The sequence below is a fragment of the Narcine bancroftii genome, chromosome 1 (assembly GCF_036971445.1).
Source record: "Narcine bancroftii isolate sNarBan1 chromosome 1, sNarBan1.hap1, whole genome shotgun sequence".
In the NCBI taxonomy this organism is placed as follows: Eukaryota; Metazoa; Chordata; class Chondrichthyes; order Torpediniformes; family Narcinidae; genus Narcine; species Narcine bancroftii.
This window is the reverse complement of record NC_091469.1, coordinates 115,093,681-115,113,897: the sequence shown is the minus strand read 5'-3', so window position 1 is coordinate 115,113,897 and position 20,217 is coordinate 115,093,681. Positions and strand designations below refer to the sequence as shown.

Here is a 20,217-nt window from a genome sequence, read left to right as displayed (position 1 = left end):
GAGTTTATCCCAAACTATTATTAAACATTTATTTTAATAAGAAAAAGTTTAACATTACATATGTTGAAAGAAGAGAAAACATGCAGATGTTGTTGAAAATTTTCAATAAATATTTAGTTCGGCCCTCGACTTAGTCCAAGTTTTTAATTTTGGCCCTCCGTGAATTTGAGTTTGACAACCCTGGTCTACACTGTTATTGACCATTCACTGAGTTCAGTAATTTTGAAAAATAAAACTTTTCCAGCCACTGTCGGCATAATTTCTTCCAGACTATCTTTGTGCCATTATGAACAGTGTTAAATGTTGATGTTTATGTCATGGAAATAATAAAACAAAGCTGAGCATTAAAGAATGTTCAGTGTTTCATGATTAATTCTATTTATTTTCATGCAGTGCTTTAAACACTAGTAAAATGTCAAATTTATATGGTGTCTCACACTTGGTGAGCCCACGAATTATTGCTGGTTTCATAATGCCATTTCAGGCTCATTTGCAGAAATAGATCAAATAAAAGTGACCCACAATAAAACCCTTTTCATTTGGTGTCATAGCATAGTTACCAGCAGATAAACACTGAATCATATCCTGTATTCTGCAGCTAATGGGTGCTGGGAAATGTGAAACCTTTGAATCCAGAGAAGCTCATATACACCTATTCCACACAAATCCAATCCTGCTCTGCCTCACAGCCCATAACTCTCCACTTTTCCTACATCCATCTGTTTAGTCAAGAGTCTTACAAATATTCCCATTGTACCAGCCTCCGCCACTGCACCTTGCAGTGCACTCCAAGCACTCATCACTCTATGCAAAATAAAACTAGTTTTGGCGTCCCCCCCAAACCTTTCCTCTGCTCATCTTGAACACCTTGGGTATGAGTCACTGCCACCCTGGGACAAAGTTGTAGGCTGTCCACCCTATCTATTGTCTCTTATAACATTATAAACCTCAATTAAGTCACCTCTAATCCTGCTTCATTCCAAAAAGAAAATCCCTACCTTATCCAACCTTGCTTCAAAATAAATTTTCCTATTTTAGCAGATTCCAGGTCAATCTTCTCTCTACCCTTGCCAAAATGTCCACATCTTTCCTGTAATGAGGTGATGAGAACCGAACACAAAACCCGAAGTGTGGTCTAACAAGTGTTTCATTGAGCTGCAACATTACCTTGTGGATCTTGAACTTAAACCCCCGACTAACAAAGGCCAGCACCTCTTACACCTTCTTATCCACCCCATTAATTTGTACAGCAGCTTCGAGAGATCTCTGAACTCTGACCCTAATATTCTTCATCTATTTCTTTGCCCAAACTTTGCATCATGCCTCTATTCCATTATAATTACTGGCAATCTTCTACACCATTCGCAACATGACCATCCTTTATGTCATCTACAAATGTGCTGACCTATCATTCCACTTCCTTATCTAATGTATTTATAACAATCACAAAGAGCAGAGGTCCTGGAGCAGATCCCTATGGACAACCACTAGTAACCAACCTCCAGGCAGAATATGCTCCATCTACTACCACCCACTACCTTCTTTGGGGAGCCTAATTCCAAACCCACCAGCCAAGTTTCTCATCTATGCTTCCTTCTTCCTTTTGACTATCTATTCCGCCTCTCTTGTTAACCACTATTTATCCAAATGTTCATTCCCTTTCTAACTCGGCCAAACTCCTCCAAAAGCCTATGCAAATAGTCCCTAAATATTCTCCACATTGCTGCTACACATTTCTGAGAACATCTAGACACAATTTACTCTCCCAATTTCCTGCCTAATACCAATTAAACACTTGCCCATTTTATCTGCTCCTCCCCTTGTGAATAGCAACTTTAAAGCTCAGGGAGTTGTGATCACTGTCTCCAAAAGGCTCACCCACCAAGAAGTCAGTCACCTGACCAGATACATTACCCAGTACTAGATCCAGTGTGGCCTCTCCTCTAGTTGATTTGTCCACATACTGTGTCAAGAATCCTTCTTGGACACATCTGACAAATTTTGCCCCGTCTATCCCTCTTGCACTAAAGAGGTGTCAATATAGGGAGACTTCAACCCTGTTATTTCACAGGTTTCCAAAATCTGTTTCCTCATATGCTTCTTAGTGGTCCAAAGGCTATTAGGAGACCTGTAGAATTCTACCACTGGAGTGATTGTTCCCTTTATGTTTCTGACTCCTACCCACACTGACTTAATAGAAAATCCTTCCAGTGTTCTCCCTTTCTGCACCTGTGATACTATCTTGATTAGCACTGCTGTTCTGCTTCCCTGAACTTCCAGATTGCTTAAGGCAGTATGTGAGTGGGAAGGGAAGGTTGAGAATCACTGCTCTAGGCTCAATTGTTACTGAAATATTTTGCTTGAGAAAAATTGCCATTTGCTCATTTCCTTTGGAGTTATGAAACCATGCACATAACAAGTCAATTAGGTATGATTAGAACAGTGGTTTTCAAACTTTTTCTTTCCACCCACATACTACCTTAAGCAATCCCTTACTAATCACAGAGCACCTATGGCATAGGGATTACTTAAAGTGGTATGTGAGTGGGAAGAAAAAGGTTGAGAACCACTGAGTTAACCTTTCAAATGGTTAAGAGTTAATATTCCACATTTTTGCTTTGCACCAATCCACAGCATTTTTTTATTCCTTTGGGTAATTTTATGACATCTTGGTTCCTGTATAAAAGTGGTGTTATTAATGAGGCACTGCCAATCCATTTTTTGACATAAAAACAAAGATGTTTGATTGCTAAATATTCCATTTGTTGTTTGGAAAATAAAAGTTTATTAAATCACCTCTCTTTGAGACACATCAGTGAGACTATATATCTTCAAGGTTCAAGAATTCTGCAGTTGAGGAACGGGAGATATTGTGCCGATCATGTTGTTTCCATGGGAACCAACTTATTTAATTGCTGAAGTCAACATTGAAAGAGCGTGAAACAGCAGTTATGATTAATTTTAATGGTTTGTTTCCTTTTCCAGCTGACTTGTTTGACATATTGTTACCGATGCTGAATATTTACCAGGAGTTTGTCAGGAACCACCAGTACAGTCTGCAGGTATTAGCAAACTGCAAACAAAACAGGGATTTTGACAAGCTGTTGAAACAATATGAATCAAATCCGGCATGTGAAGGGCGGATGTTGGAGACCTTCCTTACATATCCAATGTTTCAGGTAAAAGTTAACTCCTGTGATGAACCTTCAGTGTAACATGTCAGCTAATCAGGCACAGTTCTATAGGATGTCAGATGTCAGAGATTCAGAGTTTGAGTATGAACAATTTAATTTGACAGACCTAATGACATCTCAAATTTGGTCATTCAAGTTTCTATCTCAATACTGATGTTAATGCTTCATTAGAATGTTATTTTTCTGAAGTAAATAAAAGATGAAAGAATTATACTTTTAGATCATAGAACATGAAAGGATAGTACAGACCCTTCAGCACATGATGTTGTGCTGACCTATGTCATCCTACTCAACATCATCTAACTCTTCCCTCTCTCACAGTCCATGACCCTCCATTTTTCTTACATCCATGTACCTATCAATCTTTTAAATGTCTCGATTATTCTTGCCAACACCACATACCCAGCAATTCATTCCAGACATCTACCACTCTGTTTATTTTTGTAAACGAAACCTTCCTCTGACATCTCCCTTAAAATTTCCTCCACTCATTTTAAGCAGATTTCCTCTGGAGTAAAATGGGCTGGCTGTCCACCCTATCTACGCCTCTGATAATCTTATGCATCTCTCATCTTCCGCCGCCCCTAAGAGAAAAACCTGAGTTTGCTCAACTTTTCCTAATAAGACATATTCTCTAATCCAGACAGCATCTTGGTAAATCTCTTGTACACTCCCTTTAAAGCTTCCAGTACCTTCCTATAATTAAGTGAACCAGAACACAATACTTTCTGTGGTATAACCAGAGTTGCTTAGAATAACAATGTTACTTTGTGGCTCTTGAACTCAATCCCCCGATTAATGAAGGCCAGCACACCATGAGCCTTCTTAATCAGCTTATCGACGGCAACCTTGAGGGATATGGACATAGACCCCAAGATACCTCTGTTCCTCAATGCTGCTAAGAATCCTGCCATTAACCACGTACTCTGCCATTGAGATCGATCTTCCAAAGTGTATCACTTCACATTCTTATGGATTGGACTCCATCTATTACTTCTCTCCCCATCTCTGTATCCTGTCCCTAAACCGCAGTAACCTGAACAACCTTCTACATTATCCACAGCACCACTGAACTTTGTGTCATCTGCAAACTTACTGAACCACTCCTCTGCTTCTTCGAACAAGATATTTATTAAAAAAAATCACTACGAGCAAGTATCCCAAAACAGAGTAAGTATCCAAATTCCTAACCATCTGATATTTTCTCAAGAATTATTTGATATGAAGATTAGTTTACAAATACTTAGCACATTGGTATTAAATTATTTTCCACACTCTTGAAATGATATGCTCTGTTTACAAGAATTAAGTTGCAGGTAGGCCTGCAAAATAATAGAAAAATTCTCAAATAAAAATGTCATGCATTTTAAAACATAGTAATTGTTTTCAGGTACCTTAGTTTTCAAGGAAATAAGGGTGGATAAATCCCCCTTGGCTTGACTAGATATTCCCTTGGATCTTGAGGGAAGCTAGTGTAGAAATTGCAGGGGCTCTGGCAGAAATATTTAAAATGTCCTAAATCACAGGTGTGGTACTGAAGGATTGGGTGTACTGAAGGATTTAAAAAAAAGGCTCCACAAGTAATCCTGTAAATTATACGCTGGTGAGCCTGATGTATGTAGTAGGTAAATTATTGTAAGGCATTCTAAAAGATAGGACATACAATTATTTGGATAGCCAGGAACTGATTAGGGATAGACAACATGGCTTTGTGTGTGGTAGGTCATGTTTAACCAATCTTGTAGAGTTTTTCAGAGGTTAGCAGCAAAGCTGATGAAGGAAAGGCTATGGATGTTGTTGACATGAAACTTTAGTAAGGCCTTTTACAAGGTCCCACATGGGAGGTTAGTCAGGAAGGTTCAGACGCTAGGTATTTATGGTGATGTCGTAAACTGGATTCAACAATGGCTGGATGGGAGAAGCCAGAGAGTGGATGATTGTTTCTTAGACTGGAGGCCTTTGACTAGTGGTGTACCTCAGGGATCGGTGCTGAGACCATTGTTGTTTGTCATCTATATCAATGATCAGCAAGTGTGCAGATGACACTAAGGTTGGAGCTGCTGTGGATAGCAAAGAAGCTTGTAGAAGGATCTGAGCTAGATGGAAAAAATAGGTTGAAAAATGGCAGATGGAATTTAATGCAGAAAGTGTGAAGTGTTGCAGTTTGGAAGGACAAGCCAAGAAAGAATATATGTGGTAAATATTAGGGCACTGAGGAGTGCAGTAGAAGAGAGGAATCTGAAAATACAGATACACAAGTGGTGTCACAGGTGGATAGGGTTGTAAAGAGAGCTTTTGGCATATTGGCCTTCATAAATCAAAGTATTGAGTATAGGAGATGGGATGTTGTATGTCATAATACAAGCTGGAGAAGTTGTATAAGACATTGGAGAGGCCAAATTTGGAATATTGTGTGCAGTTTTGGTCAGCTAACTGCAGGAAAGATATCAATAAGATAGGAGTATAGAGAAGATTTATTAGGATGTTGCCCAGACTTCAGGAACTGAGTTAAAGGGAAAGGTTAAACAGGTTAGGACTTTATTCCCTGGAAGAGAGAAGAATAAGGGGAGATTTGATAGAGATATTTAAAATTATGAGGGGGATAGACAGAGTAAATATAGGTGAGCTTTTTCCCACTGAGCGTAGGTGAGTTACAAACCAGAGGACATGGGTTAAGAGTTAAAGGGGAAAAGTTTAGGGGGAACTTATTCACACAGAGAGTGGTGGGAGTGTGGAAGGAGCTGTCAGCTGAAGTGGTGAATGTTGGGTCAATTTTAACATTTAAGAAGAATTTGGACAGGTACATGGATGAGAGAAGCATGGAGGGCTATGGGCTGGGTATAGGTCAATGAGACTAGGCAAAAATAAAAATGCCTTGGCACAGACGAGAAGGTCTGAAGGGCCCTTTTCTGTGCTGCAATGTTCTATGTCTCTCAAACAATTGGAGCATGAATAAGCCTCGACTTACAGGAAGAAAAGTGATATTAGTCAATTTAGGAATCAAAATTTTTACTGCCTCTACGATTTATGATACTTGGGTTGCAAAGTGTATTTCAAGCAATAAAGATGGAAATGTCAAAGATTAGACGAGAAAGCTTTGTCCCAATAAATCATTGGGACTGGATTCACAATGTTTATTCACTGTAAAATCTCAAATACATGGTTTTTACAATGTTATGTTTTCTTTCTTACCTACTTTCTGCCTCTCTAATTCCAGATCCCACGATATATAATAACACTGCATGAGCTGCTAGCACACACACCACATGAACATGTGGAAAGGAAAAGCCTGGAATTTGCTAAATCAAAACTGGAAAATCTTTCAAGGTAAATTGGTAATTGTATGGTTAAAAATCACACTTTTTATATTCGCAGCATCCCTCTCTGCTGAGTAAGTCTTTCACTAAAGGAGCAAAGCTAGTTTGATATCTGGATTTTTGGGATGAGACAGCTGGCTGACAAGGAAACTTGTTCACTCTGAGCGGTGTGGGGTTGCATTGCACAGTTAAGATTATTAAACATAAGAGTTTTTTTTTGAGATATCTCCACCGTCTCCTCAGTGGTGGGTAGATGGGACAAATTGCCAGAGGAAGCAGAAGAACTGCCACAATTGTGATGTCTACAAGATATTTAGATAGGTACATAGAAAAGATTTAGTGAGATATGGTTCATGCTAAACACAGGCAAATACCTTGGGCGGACAAATTGTTTGATATGGTTGAGTTGGGCTGAAGAGCCTGTTTCGGTGCTTTATAACACAGAAGGGAGGAAAACAGGTGGGAATCTTGAGATAAATTACATTTAATAAAAAAAGTATTTGACTTTCTTTAGAAAGTTTATGTATTTTGATTTTTAAAATATTGATTTTAATTTTCATAATGGTGGAATTTTAGAATGTGCTTGCTGAAAATGCTCAAAATGTTTTGAGCTTTTAAGCTCAAGATTTAGTTACCTGTCAATGCTCTTGTCGCTACTTCCATAAGAATATAAGAAATAGGAGCAATAATAGCCCATTCTGCCTATTAAACCTGCTCTGCCATTCACTGAAATCATGGATGATCTGATAGGTTCATCTCCACCTTTTCCCAATATTCCTTAATCCCTTTGGTCTGGCACCATCATGTAACAGGATTTGCATCCAAACCATGAAGCAAGGGCTTGATATTCAGGATGGAGCCAGTTTTTTTTTTTTGCATCATTCACACATTAAATAAAGATTACAATTATTTTGATTATTGAAACCTTTTCATCAAAATTTTCACCTGCATTCTGAGAAATGAGTGATGCAGCTAAATTAAAATGGAATAAATGTTTTCAAATGAATAATTAACTTTTTCAAATAATGGATAAAAATGTCATGAAACCCGTGAAGCATTGTCGACCCTAACTTGAGTACAACAATTCTCCTTGTGCCTTACGATTCCAAATAATTGGCAATACTTATTCCAGTCTTTAAGGTATGAAGCTGGCATTTAATAGGAGAACAAATGGCTGTTAATTTATTGGTCTGCCTTTTACACCCCTTGTAGAAAATTTCTCTTGAACTGTAGCAAGAAAAAAATTACTTCCTTTTTACTGATGATTTAGAAAAGGACCATTGGTGTTTTCCCCACTTCATCATCAGCTTTCTCCTGACAGAAGTCAGGAGAGTGCTGAAGGACAGATGCCAGCTCATCTGATCTCGTGCTTTGCTACTGAATGCAGTGCTGAATCCAAGGGCAGAGATTCAGTTGCACTGAGCCAAGGAATTGTATACACTTAATATCTGATCCCTCAGTTGAACACAACAATTTATTTTAATTGGGTTGCCAGCTTGCTTTGAGATTCCTTTTTTGTCCAGGTGCAGCGGAATTACCGCTAATGCAAAAAATAAACTGGACACACGCAGCAGGAACATGTAAACAATCAAAAGAAATGTAAATGGATAACAAATGTAAACAAACGGTGCTATAGAGGGAGGGCAAAGAAAATCAATAAAGTGCACAAGTAAGAGTCCTTAAATGAGTCCCTGATTGAGTTTGTTGTTGAGGAGTCTGATGGTGGAGGGGTAGCAGCTGTTCCTGAACCTGGTGGTGTGAGTCTTATGGGACCTTTACGTCTTACCTGAGATATTTTAAAAGTAAATTCATTATTTAAAATATACTTTTTAAAAATTTGTAGTAATTAAATCTGCTTTAGGATATCAAATCTAAAGGTCTGATCCAGATTAGAATGACATACTGTGAAGAACAACTGTGGTAATAAGACATCCAGGGTCCTTTAAACCCATTGGGCCAGATCAGCATGAGCCAAGGACTTGGTAATGTACAATCCAATCCATTGTCAACAGCACTTTGGGCATCAGTGCTACGATTCCAGATTTGGCCCAAATAGAAAGCAGAACATTTTTAAAATTGTGCTCAGAAAGGGTTAAGCAGTACCTCGCAGGGTCATACAGTCAGGTTCCTTGACAAAATAATAGCTAATCCTAGTGGCTAATCCCAACATCCAGTTTCTGGATTGGCAATTCTATATATATTGTGTAGGAAGTAAACAAGGAACCAATCAAAGAGTGACACACATTGTCATCATTTCTAAGATTCCCCCCCCAAAGGTTGGTGGTTACTAATGTTGATGCTCTCATTTTCCAATTTTACTATTGTATTATTTTCTCTCAGTCTGTTTATATTGCAGTATTTCATCCATGACATTTTATTTTATTCCTGTGAACAGGTAATTTCCTTTTTGTCATCTTGTACAAATGACAAATACCAATTTCAGATTCCTTGTGTCTTAATCGATGGATGCCTCAAAATAATTTACATTTGTATCTCTTGCACATATCTTAGCAATATATTAAAGTGATTTATCACCTTGTTTGCCAATCATTTTCTTTGAACCTCTGTTATAAGTGGCACGCGGCACTGTTACATTTGTTTTATCCAGAGGTTTGAATTACATTTAAAATAAGAAATATTTTATTAAATTGATTTAAATGTCTTAAGCTTGTTTGAAATCATTGAGCTTTGTGTTGATCAGGTGATAAAGTTTTGTCCAGTTATTGTTGCGATGGATTTTAAGACAGTTTAATAATTATATCTAAGTTATACTTCATAATAATGCAGCATGTTTTAGTAACAAGTTTCATCCTGTAATGTAACCTCAGTCCACGTTGATTTCTTCTGTATATGACGCTAATTTCAATGATTTCCTGTGACTTTTTTTTGCTGATCCACCATAAGCAGATTCACGAGGTGGGGGTTGGGGGGGAATACATTCTATCCGATGACTGTTGCATTGTATGTTTTCAGGGTCATGCACGATGAAGTGAGTGACACAGAAAACATTAGGAAAAATCTTGCAATAGAACGAACAATTGTGGAAGGATGTGACATTTTGCTGGATACAAGCCAAACATTTGTACGCCAAGGTAAGTGCATTTAATAAAAATTAAAGATGATTACTTGTTTTATAATAGCAAACAATGAAAGGGTCAAATTCACTGGTGTCAAACGCCCATATTCTTGTGATCTAACAAGGATGGAGATTGCTCAATCATTAACTGATTGAGTTGTCTACTGGGCAGATGAATGGAATACTGGATTTTAATTGTTGGAATGTCTGAAAGATAAGAAAATTGGCAGCATGTTACTCAATTGTACCCAAACCAAAATTAATGAAAAGTTAGTGCATTGAGACTCAGCAGGTCAGGCAGCATCCATAAAGAGAAATAATCAGTCAATGCCTTGGGTCAGGACCCTGTTTCTAAACCAAAGTGAGAAGGGAACCTTGTATTGCATAAAAAGGCAAGGGAACTGGGGAGAGGCCAAGAGATAAGATACAGAATAAATAAAGCTGGGAGAAGAGGAGTGAAAGGTCAGGAAGGATGCCACTGTTGGGAAGAATTTGGGGGGGGGTGGGGAGAATGGGGTTTCAGGTTCAGGAGAAAAGTAGAACAAGAGCAAGTAAAAGACAGATGAAGATAGTGAAACCAGGTAAATATGTGATTACCTAATCATGCTGTTGGTTTCTAAGCTATTGAGAAGAAATGTAATTGTTCATTGTTTGTCTGATCTCACCCTGGCAATGGATGAGAATGATAACATGCTTGTATATGTGTGAATGGAACTTGCAAAGTTGAGGGCAACCTTTGAAAATTTTCCTTCAAGTCATACAATGTCCTTGAGTGGAACTATATTTCAGCCCATTCTCTGTTCATTCATTGTACTGGTTCTGAATCCTGGAGCCCCTTGTTCAATAAAGTCTAAGGACCTTCACCATATTGTAATTCAAGAAAATTCCTCAAAACCATCTTCCTGGTGGGAATTAAAGATGGGTATTGATGCTTCAAATGGAATAGTTCCACTTTATCTTGGATTTTCCTATAGGCAAAGGATTTGTCTCTCACACTATCCTCAAACTCTTCTACTGAGTTTCCTTCACAGCCTTAACAACTTTTTAAATACAAAATCATAGTAAAACTTGGTAAAATTTCCAAGTTAACAATTTTCTAGTTAGCGATTTGTATCGATTTGCATTATTTCATTTTATTCTCTTCATCTGTTTAAAGTTTATTATGATTTATTTATATTTACATTTACAGTTTTTGGGGCCTTCCACTTGTTTCCTTTTGTTTCACTGACACTTTGTGAGCCTCTCTTCCAATACTTTTTCCTGCTTTGGACTTCATTCTATATCTTCTCTCTTTATTAAACTTGTTAACAACCAACAAATCTTGCTATGAATTCACAAAAGAAAAACAATAATAATTTTTATTAAACTATTAATTACATTATATTTCTTACTTAACTCTAAACTTAACCCCAGTATACAAAAATGTATGTGGTAAACCCCAAATTATTACATTTTAAGCTTGATTCTGGAAAAAGTCTATTTTAAATTTCGACTTCAAACATCTTGTTGAACTGGAGGATCTTTTTAAATTGTGGTTCAAAAGTAATTATGAAGCAAGAGTGAAGCATCAGATTTCTTTAAATTGTTGCTCAAAAGTAATAATGAAGTATTTTGAAACATCAAATCATCAGACTTCTTTTCAACTCACAAATTTCTTTTGTAGAGTTGTTTTCAAAACGTTTCTTCATACGAATGAAATTCTTCATTCCTCCATATAAGTGATTTTATTTTTCCACAAACTTCTTTCTATTTTCCTTAGGCATTATGGAGTCTGTATTTTCATGATTATCAAATATGATCATTCCTCTGGACACAAATGAGGCTGCCTCTCATTTCTCAAAAGAGCAGTTGGAGTGCCTGTTTTCTTTTAAAATATCATTAATAAGAAGAGCACAGATCCTTTTCAAAGGATTTTGAAACTTCTCTTGACAGCGAAAGCAATCCTGTATTCATAGAAGATACAGTTTCTTCCAATGGACTCAAAATGTCTGATTCCTTCATTTACATCCTTTCTTAAAGTCACGTGACATAACATCACTGATCCAGTTTCATTTCTTCAAAAACATCCGACCTCATCTTATTTCAACCCTATTGGTGGATGACTCAGAATCATCTGCACAGGTCACTCAAATAGTAAATTTTTCTTGGCCAACACCATAACCACGATAAGGCACCTTAACATGACAAAATCCACTTTTAGCCTAAATTAATAGTAAGTTTCACTTCTACAAGCTTATTAAAGTGTTTCTCCAATTCAGAGATGTGTTCTTTCCATAAATTATTCCTTGTTACCAAGTTATCAATATAAGCATCTATATGTTTTAAATTTTGAGTTACTGAATTAATTATCCTTTGAAATGTTCCTGGAATATTCTTCATTCCAAATGGTAAAACATTTTATTCAAATAAATCCGATGGTGTTGCAAAGGCTGAAATTTCATTTCCTCTTTCTGTTAAGGGAAAACACTAGTAACCTTTTAATAAATCTATCTTTGTAAGAAATGTCTCCTTTTCCTGAAGTTTCAAATGAACCAACTTCTCATCCAAATTTGCCAAAATACTTGAATTATATGAACTGGAACCATGTTTTCTTTAAAATGACTCACTCAAAAATCATCTTGTATGGTTTCATGTTCCATGACCTCATCTTTAGCAATAATTAATACCCACGGTGAAGGCTTTTTCTTACTATGATCCAAATTCTCAAAATATAGTTTCAATATGTTAGCATGACAATTGTGTTTTTTGTCTCCTATCAGATGTTTTAAAGATGTAATTAACTTCACTCAGCTTAGATTTTATCTCATAAGGTCCTGAAAATCTTGCTTGAAGAGGATTAGAAATTGTTGGAAAAAGAATTAACACTTTATCCCCGGTTTAAAAAATTCTCTCTCTCTCTCTCTTTCTCTCTCTCTCTCTCTCTCTCTCTCTCTCTCTCTCTCTCTCTCTCTCTCTATTTCCTGTTGTACCAAAGCTTCATCTTACCTTGAGCTATCTTTAAATTCTCTTTATTTATTTTAGCCTGTCTCTAAATGATCTTTGAACTTTGAAACATTGTCTAACAAATTGAACTGCATATCCTCGTTAACCCACTGTTCACTCAGCAACATTAAAGGTCCTCTAACTTCATGTTCAAACACCAACTAAAACAGACTAAAACCAAATGATTCTTGCACTGCCTCTCTCACTGCAAACAAAAGTAAATGAACACCTTCTTTCCAGTCCTCTCATTCTCACAGCAAGAAGTCCTCATCATGGTTTTTAAAGTTGAATGGAACCTCTCCATATCTCCTTGGGATTCTGGATGATATGCAGATAATGTAAGTTCTCAATTTATAAAATAACTATTGAAATACACCTGACATAAAATTCCCTCCCTGATCTGATTGTATTTCTTAAGACAAACCAAATAAAGTGAACAATTTTACAAGAGCCCCAGCTACAGTCTTTGCTTTTGTATTCAAAAGTGGTATTGCTTCTGGAAACTGTACATATGACAGTTAACAAGTATTCATTCCCAGTTTTTGTTTTTGGTAATGGACCAATACAATCCACAATAACTTTAGTAAAAGGTTCCCCTGAAACAGGAATAGGTTCCCCCATAAACTGACAAGTGTGACAGGTCCTATAAAATCTTTTCTCAAGTTAGGCCAATAAAATTGTTTCATAATCTTATAGATAGTTTTCTTTACCCCAAGATGACCACCTAAAGGTATACTATGTGCCAAAGTCAAAATTTCATCCCTGTATGGTTTAGGAGCCACACTTGATGAACAATTGCCATTTTTTTAATTCACAGGGACCTCCAAAGGCCTCCATTTTATGATTAATATACTTCCCCTAATATAATATCCAATTGGCACTTTATTTATTTCCTCATCAGAGAGTAGTTTTTCACTCACTTCCATAAGATCTGGATCTTCTTCCTGTCTCCATATAAACTCTTTTCAAGATAATGATAAGTCATCACTCAAGTTTAAAATCAGAGTTCTGATTTAACAAAGAAAAATTTGAAGTGTCTGGCTGGTCATCACTGCCTGCCTGATGCTGTTCCTCACAGACTGCTGTGAAATCTTTCTGTACATCATTGTCTTTACTGGGAATCTTTTTCACCATCACGCTCATCACTGTACAAGCTGGGTATATATCCAAATCTGTCTCTGTCTCATCAATGACAGGCTTACCTTTTAACTTCACTGCAAGGACAACTTTACCCTCTGCCAAATCATTTCCTAATAGCAACGAATTACCATCCACTGCTACATTTTAATAAGTTCATTAGCTAATTCAGATTTCAACATTATTTGTGCAAAGGTATCAATTCCGAATCACTGCCAAAACCTTTAATCAAATTTATTTCACCTGTGTCAGTCTTAAAAAAAAATCAACAACTAAATAAATATATTACAAATTTTCTTTGGAACGGTAAGATGTAAAGAGTCTCTTTAGATAAATTGACTTGGAAATTTGAGTTAGGAGATTTGCAATTACCAAAATTGAAAAATTACAAGTCAGTTCAATTGAGATTTTTAACTTCCTTTTTTGATGAGGAAGAAAAGCCTACATGGATTAAAATAGAAATTGACACAATAGGAGAGAGGAAACCTGACGATTGTGTATATAAATGGGAAGCAAAGTTATTATCTGGGTAAAGGGAGGTATCCTTGTTGAAACATTTGGAATAAAGTAAATGATGAAATTGAGTACTGTCCAATCTAAAATTCCTCTGGTGCGAAATTGACTTATTCCATTTTCAATGGATAGTCCATTTAATATTTGGTTTTGTAAAGGAATTAGATTTGCAATGTACGAAGCAACTTGATGACATTTGACCAATTTAAAAAATAAACATAAGATACAAAATAATACCCTTGTTTGTTATTATCAATTACAGGCTTATTTAAAATAAACTGGGTCCAACAATGTTATTACTGAAATGTAGTGATGTAGAAATATTAATACATAGTCGATATATTAAGAAATTTATTTCAGCTATGTATACTTTATTGCGGAAGGGAATTCTTAAACAGGTGACTTGTAGGTCTAGGCAATGTTGGGAGGCATATTTGAATGTTAATATTGTTGAAACAAATTGGTTAGAGTTGTGTTGGGATAGTATGATAATACTATAAATGTTAGATGTAGATTAGTTCAATATAATTTCTTACATCAACTATATCTTGGTCTACCAAAGCTAAATAGAAGTCAAATTTATCTGATCAATGTTTGTTTTAGATGTGGTCAGTTAGTAAGTACTTTTTTACATCCCACTTGGTCCTGCTATAAAGTGAGACATTTTTGGCCAAATTTGGCAGTTTATCTAGAACTGGTTAAGGGAATTAAATTTTCACAAATTCCAATGTTATTCTTATTAGGCAATATTGAAGAGATAAGACCAAAACTGAAATTATCTTCATATCAAGAATAGGTTTTAAAGATTTCCTTAGCAGTAGCAAGAAAATGTAGAGCAGTCACATGGAAATCAGATACCCACTTGCATAGCTGTGTTCCTTTGGAGAAGACTACTTATAATTTGAGAAATAAGTATGATGTATTTTTTTTAAATTTGGTGCCCTTACTTAAGAATTGAGGGAATTTATTTATGGACCTCTTCCTTAAGCCTTAAACTTCATTAACCTCCTTGAAAGCATTAAGAGATAAAAACAATTAATTCCATGTGGTGAAGGGGCAATTAGATTTCTGTTCTAGTTTCTTATTTTTCTTTATTCTTGTTTATTTTTAGGTTTTATTGTATATTTCATTTCTTTTCTTTTTTCTTTCTCTCTTTTAGGGTTAGTTTAGTTGGAAGGGAGGGGGCTTGGGTATATATCATCATGTAATAGACTTGATAATAATTGATTGTTATATTTTGTACTTGGATATTATTATATGGATGGAAAACTTTCTAAATAAATTTTTTAAAAACTGTAGCAGTCTTATCTTTAAATGCCATAACACTGTCTAATGCAAGTGATGGAGCTGCCCCAGTATCTCTAAGTATTTTCACTGTTACCTGTGGTGATCTTTTTTTTTGAATATTTTATTATTCATTTTCCATCAATAAAAAGAAACTTCATACATTTCTTCAATATATACAAACGTGTGATGTTCTCCCCCCGCTCCCCCCCCCCACCACCCATAAGAAAACCCCTGAAAGTAAAATTTTAAAGCAACCATCAGACTGTCCCTATATGATCAGACTGGCTGCAACATTAAAAAAACAACTAGATGCGACGTCAGAGCTTCCAATGGACATCCAGAGAAGCCACTTCCTTGTATAATTTATTTATTAATCCACTCATTGGCATTTTCATTGGGATGCGGCTACATTTGCACTCTCATGTGCATCAAATATGATTGCCATATTCTAATGAAGGTGATATGTTAGTTTATAAGGTTATACATGATTTATTTTCCCCATGGGAATACAGCTATGCATCTTTAGTCCACTGACTAATAAAGAGGGGAGGAAGACTTCCAGGTCATTGTTATACATTTTTTTTCTAAGGACAAAGCAACTAATACAAATTGAATTTGGATAGTTTATAGCTTGTGTCCATAAGCTTATGTCCATAAGGTTCCCCAAAAGATACAATGTCAGGTCTGGTGGGAAGGCTACTCCCATTATCTTGGTTAGTATATATTAGCTAAATCTGCCAAAATGGGCCCACCTTTACTGAGGACCAAGTTGTGTGAACAAACATTCCCACCTCCACCCCACACCTAAAGCATATCTTCAACACCTCTGGTTTTGCCTGATGGATCTTTTGCAGTGTGCGGTAGAGCTGGTACAAGCAGTTGTGTTGAGCCAATCTGTATCTAGCATTAATCACTGTTTTTTTAATGAAACATTTTCTCCTGACATGAAACATTCAAATTCCTTCCTAATTTTACAACAGAACTGGATGCCTTTGCACTTCCATATGTTTCATCTCTTTGAACACAAGCCTCTGGTGCTGCTTGTACATGACCAGGTTTCTTACAATTGTTCCAAAGTGTACCAGAAGGTTTTTTCTTTTTCTTGCTTGCTTTCTACTTTATCATTATTTTCCCATTTATTTTTCACCCTGTGTGGATATTTCATATTATCTTTTTGGAAAATATTCTTCTTTTATTTCTTCTTCTTTCTTTGGCTTGGCTTCACGGACAAAGATTTATGGAGGGGTATGTCCACGTCTGCTGCAGGCTCGTTTGTGGCTGACAAGTCCGATGTGGGACAGGCAGACATGGTTGCAGCGGTTGCAAGGGAAAATTGGTTGGTTGGGGTTGGGTGTTGGGTTTTTCCTCCTTTGTCTTTTGTCAGTGAGGTGGGCTCTGAGGTCTTCTTCAAAGGAGGTTGCTGCCCGCCAAACTGTGAGGCACCAAGATGCACGGTTGGAGGCGATATCAGCCCACTGGCAGTGGTCAATGTGGCAGGCACCAAGAGATTTCTTTAGGCAGTCCTTGTACCTCTTCTTTGGTGCACCTCTGTCACGGTGTCCAGTGGAGAGCTCGCCATATAACACGATCTTGGGAAGGCGATGGTCCTCCATTCTGGAGACGTGACCTACCCAGCGCAGTTGGATCTTCAGCAGCATGGATTCGATGCTGTCGGTCTCTGCCATCTTGAGTACTTTGATGTTAGGGATGAAGTCACTCCAATGAATGTTGAGGATGGAGCGGAGACAACGCTGGTGGAAGCTTTATAGGAACCGTAGGTGATGCCGGTAGAGGACCCATGATTCGGAGCCGAACAGGAGTGTGGGTATGACAACGACTCTGTATATGCTAATCTTTGTGAGTTTTTCAGTTGGTTGTTTTTCCAGACTCTTTTGTGTAGTCTTCAAAGGCGCTATTTGCCTTGGCGAGTCTGTTGTCTATCTCGTTGTCGATCCTTGCATCCGATGAAATGGTGCAGCCGAGATAGGTAAACTGGTTGACCATTTTGAGTTTTGTGTGCCCAATGGAGATGTGGGGGGGCTGGTAGTCATGGTGGGGAGCTGGCTGATGGAGGATCTCAGTTTTCTTCAGGCTGACTTCCAGGTCAAACATTTTGGCAGTTTCCGCAAAGCAGGACGTCAAGCGCTGGAGAGCTGGCTATGAATGGGCAACTAAAGCGGCATCGTCTGCAAAGAGTAGTTCACGGACAAGTTGCTCTCATGTCTTGGTGTGAGCTTGTAGGCGCCTCAGATTGAAGAGAATGCCTTGCGGTACCGGATGTAAACAGCGTCTTCATTTTTGAGGTCTTTCATGGCTTGTTTCAGCATCATGCTGAAGAAGATTGAAAAGAGGGTTGGTGTGAGAACGCAGCCTTGCTTCATGCCATTGTTAATGGAGAAGGGTTCAGAGAGCTCATTGCTGTATCTGACCCGACCTTGTTGGTTTTCGTTCAGTTGGATAACCATGTTGAGGAACTTTGGGGGGCATCCGAGGCGCTCTAGTATTTGCCAAAGCCCTTTCCTGCTCACGGTGTCGAAGGCTTTGGTGAGGTCAACAAAGGTGATGTAGAGTCCTTTGCTTTGTTCTCTGCACTTTTCTTGGAGCTGTCTGAGGGCAAAGACCATGTCAGTAGTTCCTCTGTTTGCGCGAAAGCCGCACTGTGATTCTGGGAGAACTTTCTCGGCAACACTAGGTATTATTCTATTTAGGAGAATCCTAGTGAAGATTTTGCTGCAATGGAGAGCAGCGTGATTCCCCTGTAGTTTGAGCAGTCTGATTTCTCGGCTTTGTTTTTGTACAGTGTGATGATCACGAAGGTCCTGAGGCAGCTTTCCTTGGTCCCAGCAGAACTTGAAAAACTCATGCAGTTTGGCATGCAGAGTTTTGCCACCAGCCTTTCAGACCTCTGGGGGATTCCATCCATACTTGCTGCTTTGCCACTTTTCAGTTGTTCAATTGCCTTATCTGTCTCTTCTCGGGTGAGGACCTCATCCAGCTCTAGCCTTAGGGGCTGTTGATGGAGCTGGAGCAGGGCAGATTCTTGGACTGAGCGGTTGGCACTGAAAAGAGAATGGAAGTGTTCTGACCATCGGTTGAGGATGGAGATCTTGTCACTGAGGAGGACTTTGCCATCTGAGCTGTGCAGCGGGCTTTGGACCTGGGGTGAGAGGCCGTACACAGCCTTTAGAGCCTCGTAAAAACCCCTGAAGTCACCAGTGTCCAGGATGAGCTGGGTTCGTTTGGCGAGGCTAGTCCACCACTCATTTTGGATATCCCGGAAAATATTATTGGGTATAAATATAACTTAGTGAGTTAAAACATACTCATCAGCTAATTTAGCTGCCTCTTGTGAAGTTATCACTCCCTTTTTATCTCAATGATTTTATGTCATTAAGAATACACCTTTTAATTTTCTCAACTAACATCAGCTCTTTTAGTCTGTTATAGCCACCATTTATTTACTTTGAAGTGCATAGGCAAAATCCATTTGAGACTGATCCACCAATTTTTTTGAAAATTCCTGCATTTTTGTCTATAAGCTTCTGGAACCAATTCATGAAGCTTAAGCACAGCTTCCTTTACTGCATCATAATCAACGGCTTGTCAAATTGTAAGGGCAGAGTAAGTGTGCTGAGCCTTCCCTTTAATTATACTCGATAGCATGAAGGACCATGGCTTTTTGGCCATTTCAGACTCTCAGCCACTTTTTCAAAATGCTGAAAATATTTAGCAACATCAGCCTCAGTAAATGGAGGAACTAACTTCACTTCCCTCGTCATCATAAAACACTCACAAAGACCAAGAGATGAAGCTAGTGCTTTGCTCTTTCAGACCTCCTGTTTTTTTCCTGCTTCTTCTGCCTCAAATCTTCTTTTCTGACCTGTCTCTCCCTCTAATCTAAGTTTTTCTAGCTCATGCTGTCTATTCCCTCTCTCTCTCTCTCTCTCTCTTATACATAATTCTATGTGTTTTTCTAACTCCACGCCTCTCAGCTGTAAATGCTGCTCAAGAAATTTATTCTCAGGAAATTTTAACATCTCCTCTTCAAAAATACTCTCTTTTACATAATAGTCATAGCTATTTGGATCTCAATTTTCCTCATTGACACTTTTATCTCCATAAGTTTCAACTCTTTAGCGATAAGCAACAACTCATCCTTTTTTTACCCTCTGTAAAGTTCGATGAATCAAAAACTTTTTAATGTCCATTGCTGCTGTTTATTCAACACAACATAATAAGCCTCTATTACAGTTTAAGATAGATTTGAAAAAGCCAATTTTTAAAGTCCAGTTTCAAACATTTGTTGAACTTGAGGATCTGTGTAAATTGTGGTTCAAAAGTAATTATGAAGCAAGGGTAAAGTATCAGATTTCTTCAAATTGTTTCTCAAAATTAATAATGAAGTATCTTGAAACATTAAATCATCACACTTCTTTTCACCCACAAATTTCTTTTGTAGAGTAGTGTCTAAAACAATGTTTCTTCATACAAACAAAATTCTTCCAGCCTCCATACGAGTGATTTTTTTTCCACAAACTTCCTTCTATTTTCTGTAGGAGTTACGGAGCCTGTATCTTTCATAATAATTTCAAACTTCTTAATCAAAAGTGACCATTTCTATGGACACAAATGATGCTGCCACTCATTTCTTAAGAGAGCATTTGGAATGGTTATTTTCTTTTAAAATGCCACTGGGTTCTCTTTCTTTTAA

General features: G+C 37.5%; 1 protein-coding gene across 3 annotated transcripts in view; it reads left to right on the top strand.

Moving 5' to 3' along the window:
* rasgrf2b (Ras protein-specific guanine nucleotide-releasing factor 2b) overlaps positions 1-20,217 on the top strand; it is a 243,633-nt gene that overhangs the window by 114,015 nt on the left and 109,401 nt on the right. For all 3 annotated transcript variants that reach the window (XM_069936440.1, XM_069936436.1, XM_069936444.1), the window contains 3 exons: positions 2,986-3,179; positions 6,412-6,521; positions 9,485-9,603. In XM_069936440.1, coding sequence (XP_069792541.1) covers positions 2,986-3,179; positions 6,412-6,521; positions 9,485-9,603 — 423 coding nt within the window. The remainder of the gene's footprint in view (positions 1-2,985; positions 3,180-6,411; positions 6,522-9,484; positions 9,604-20,217) is intronic.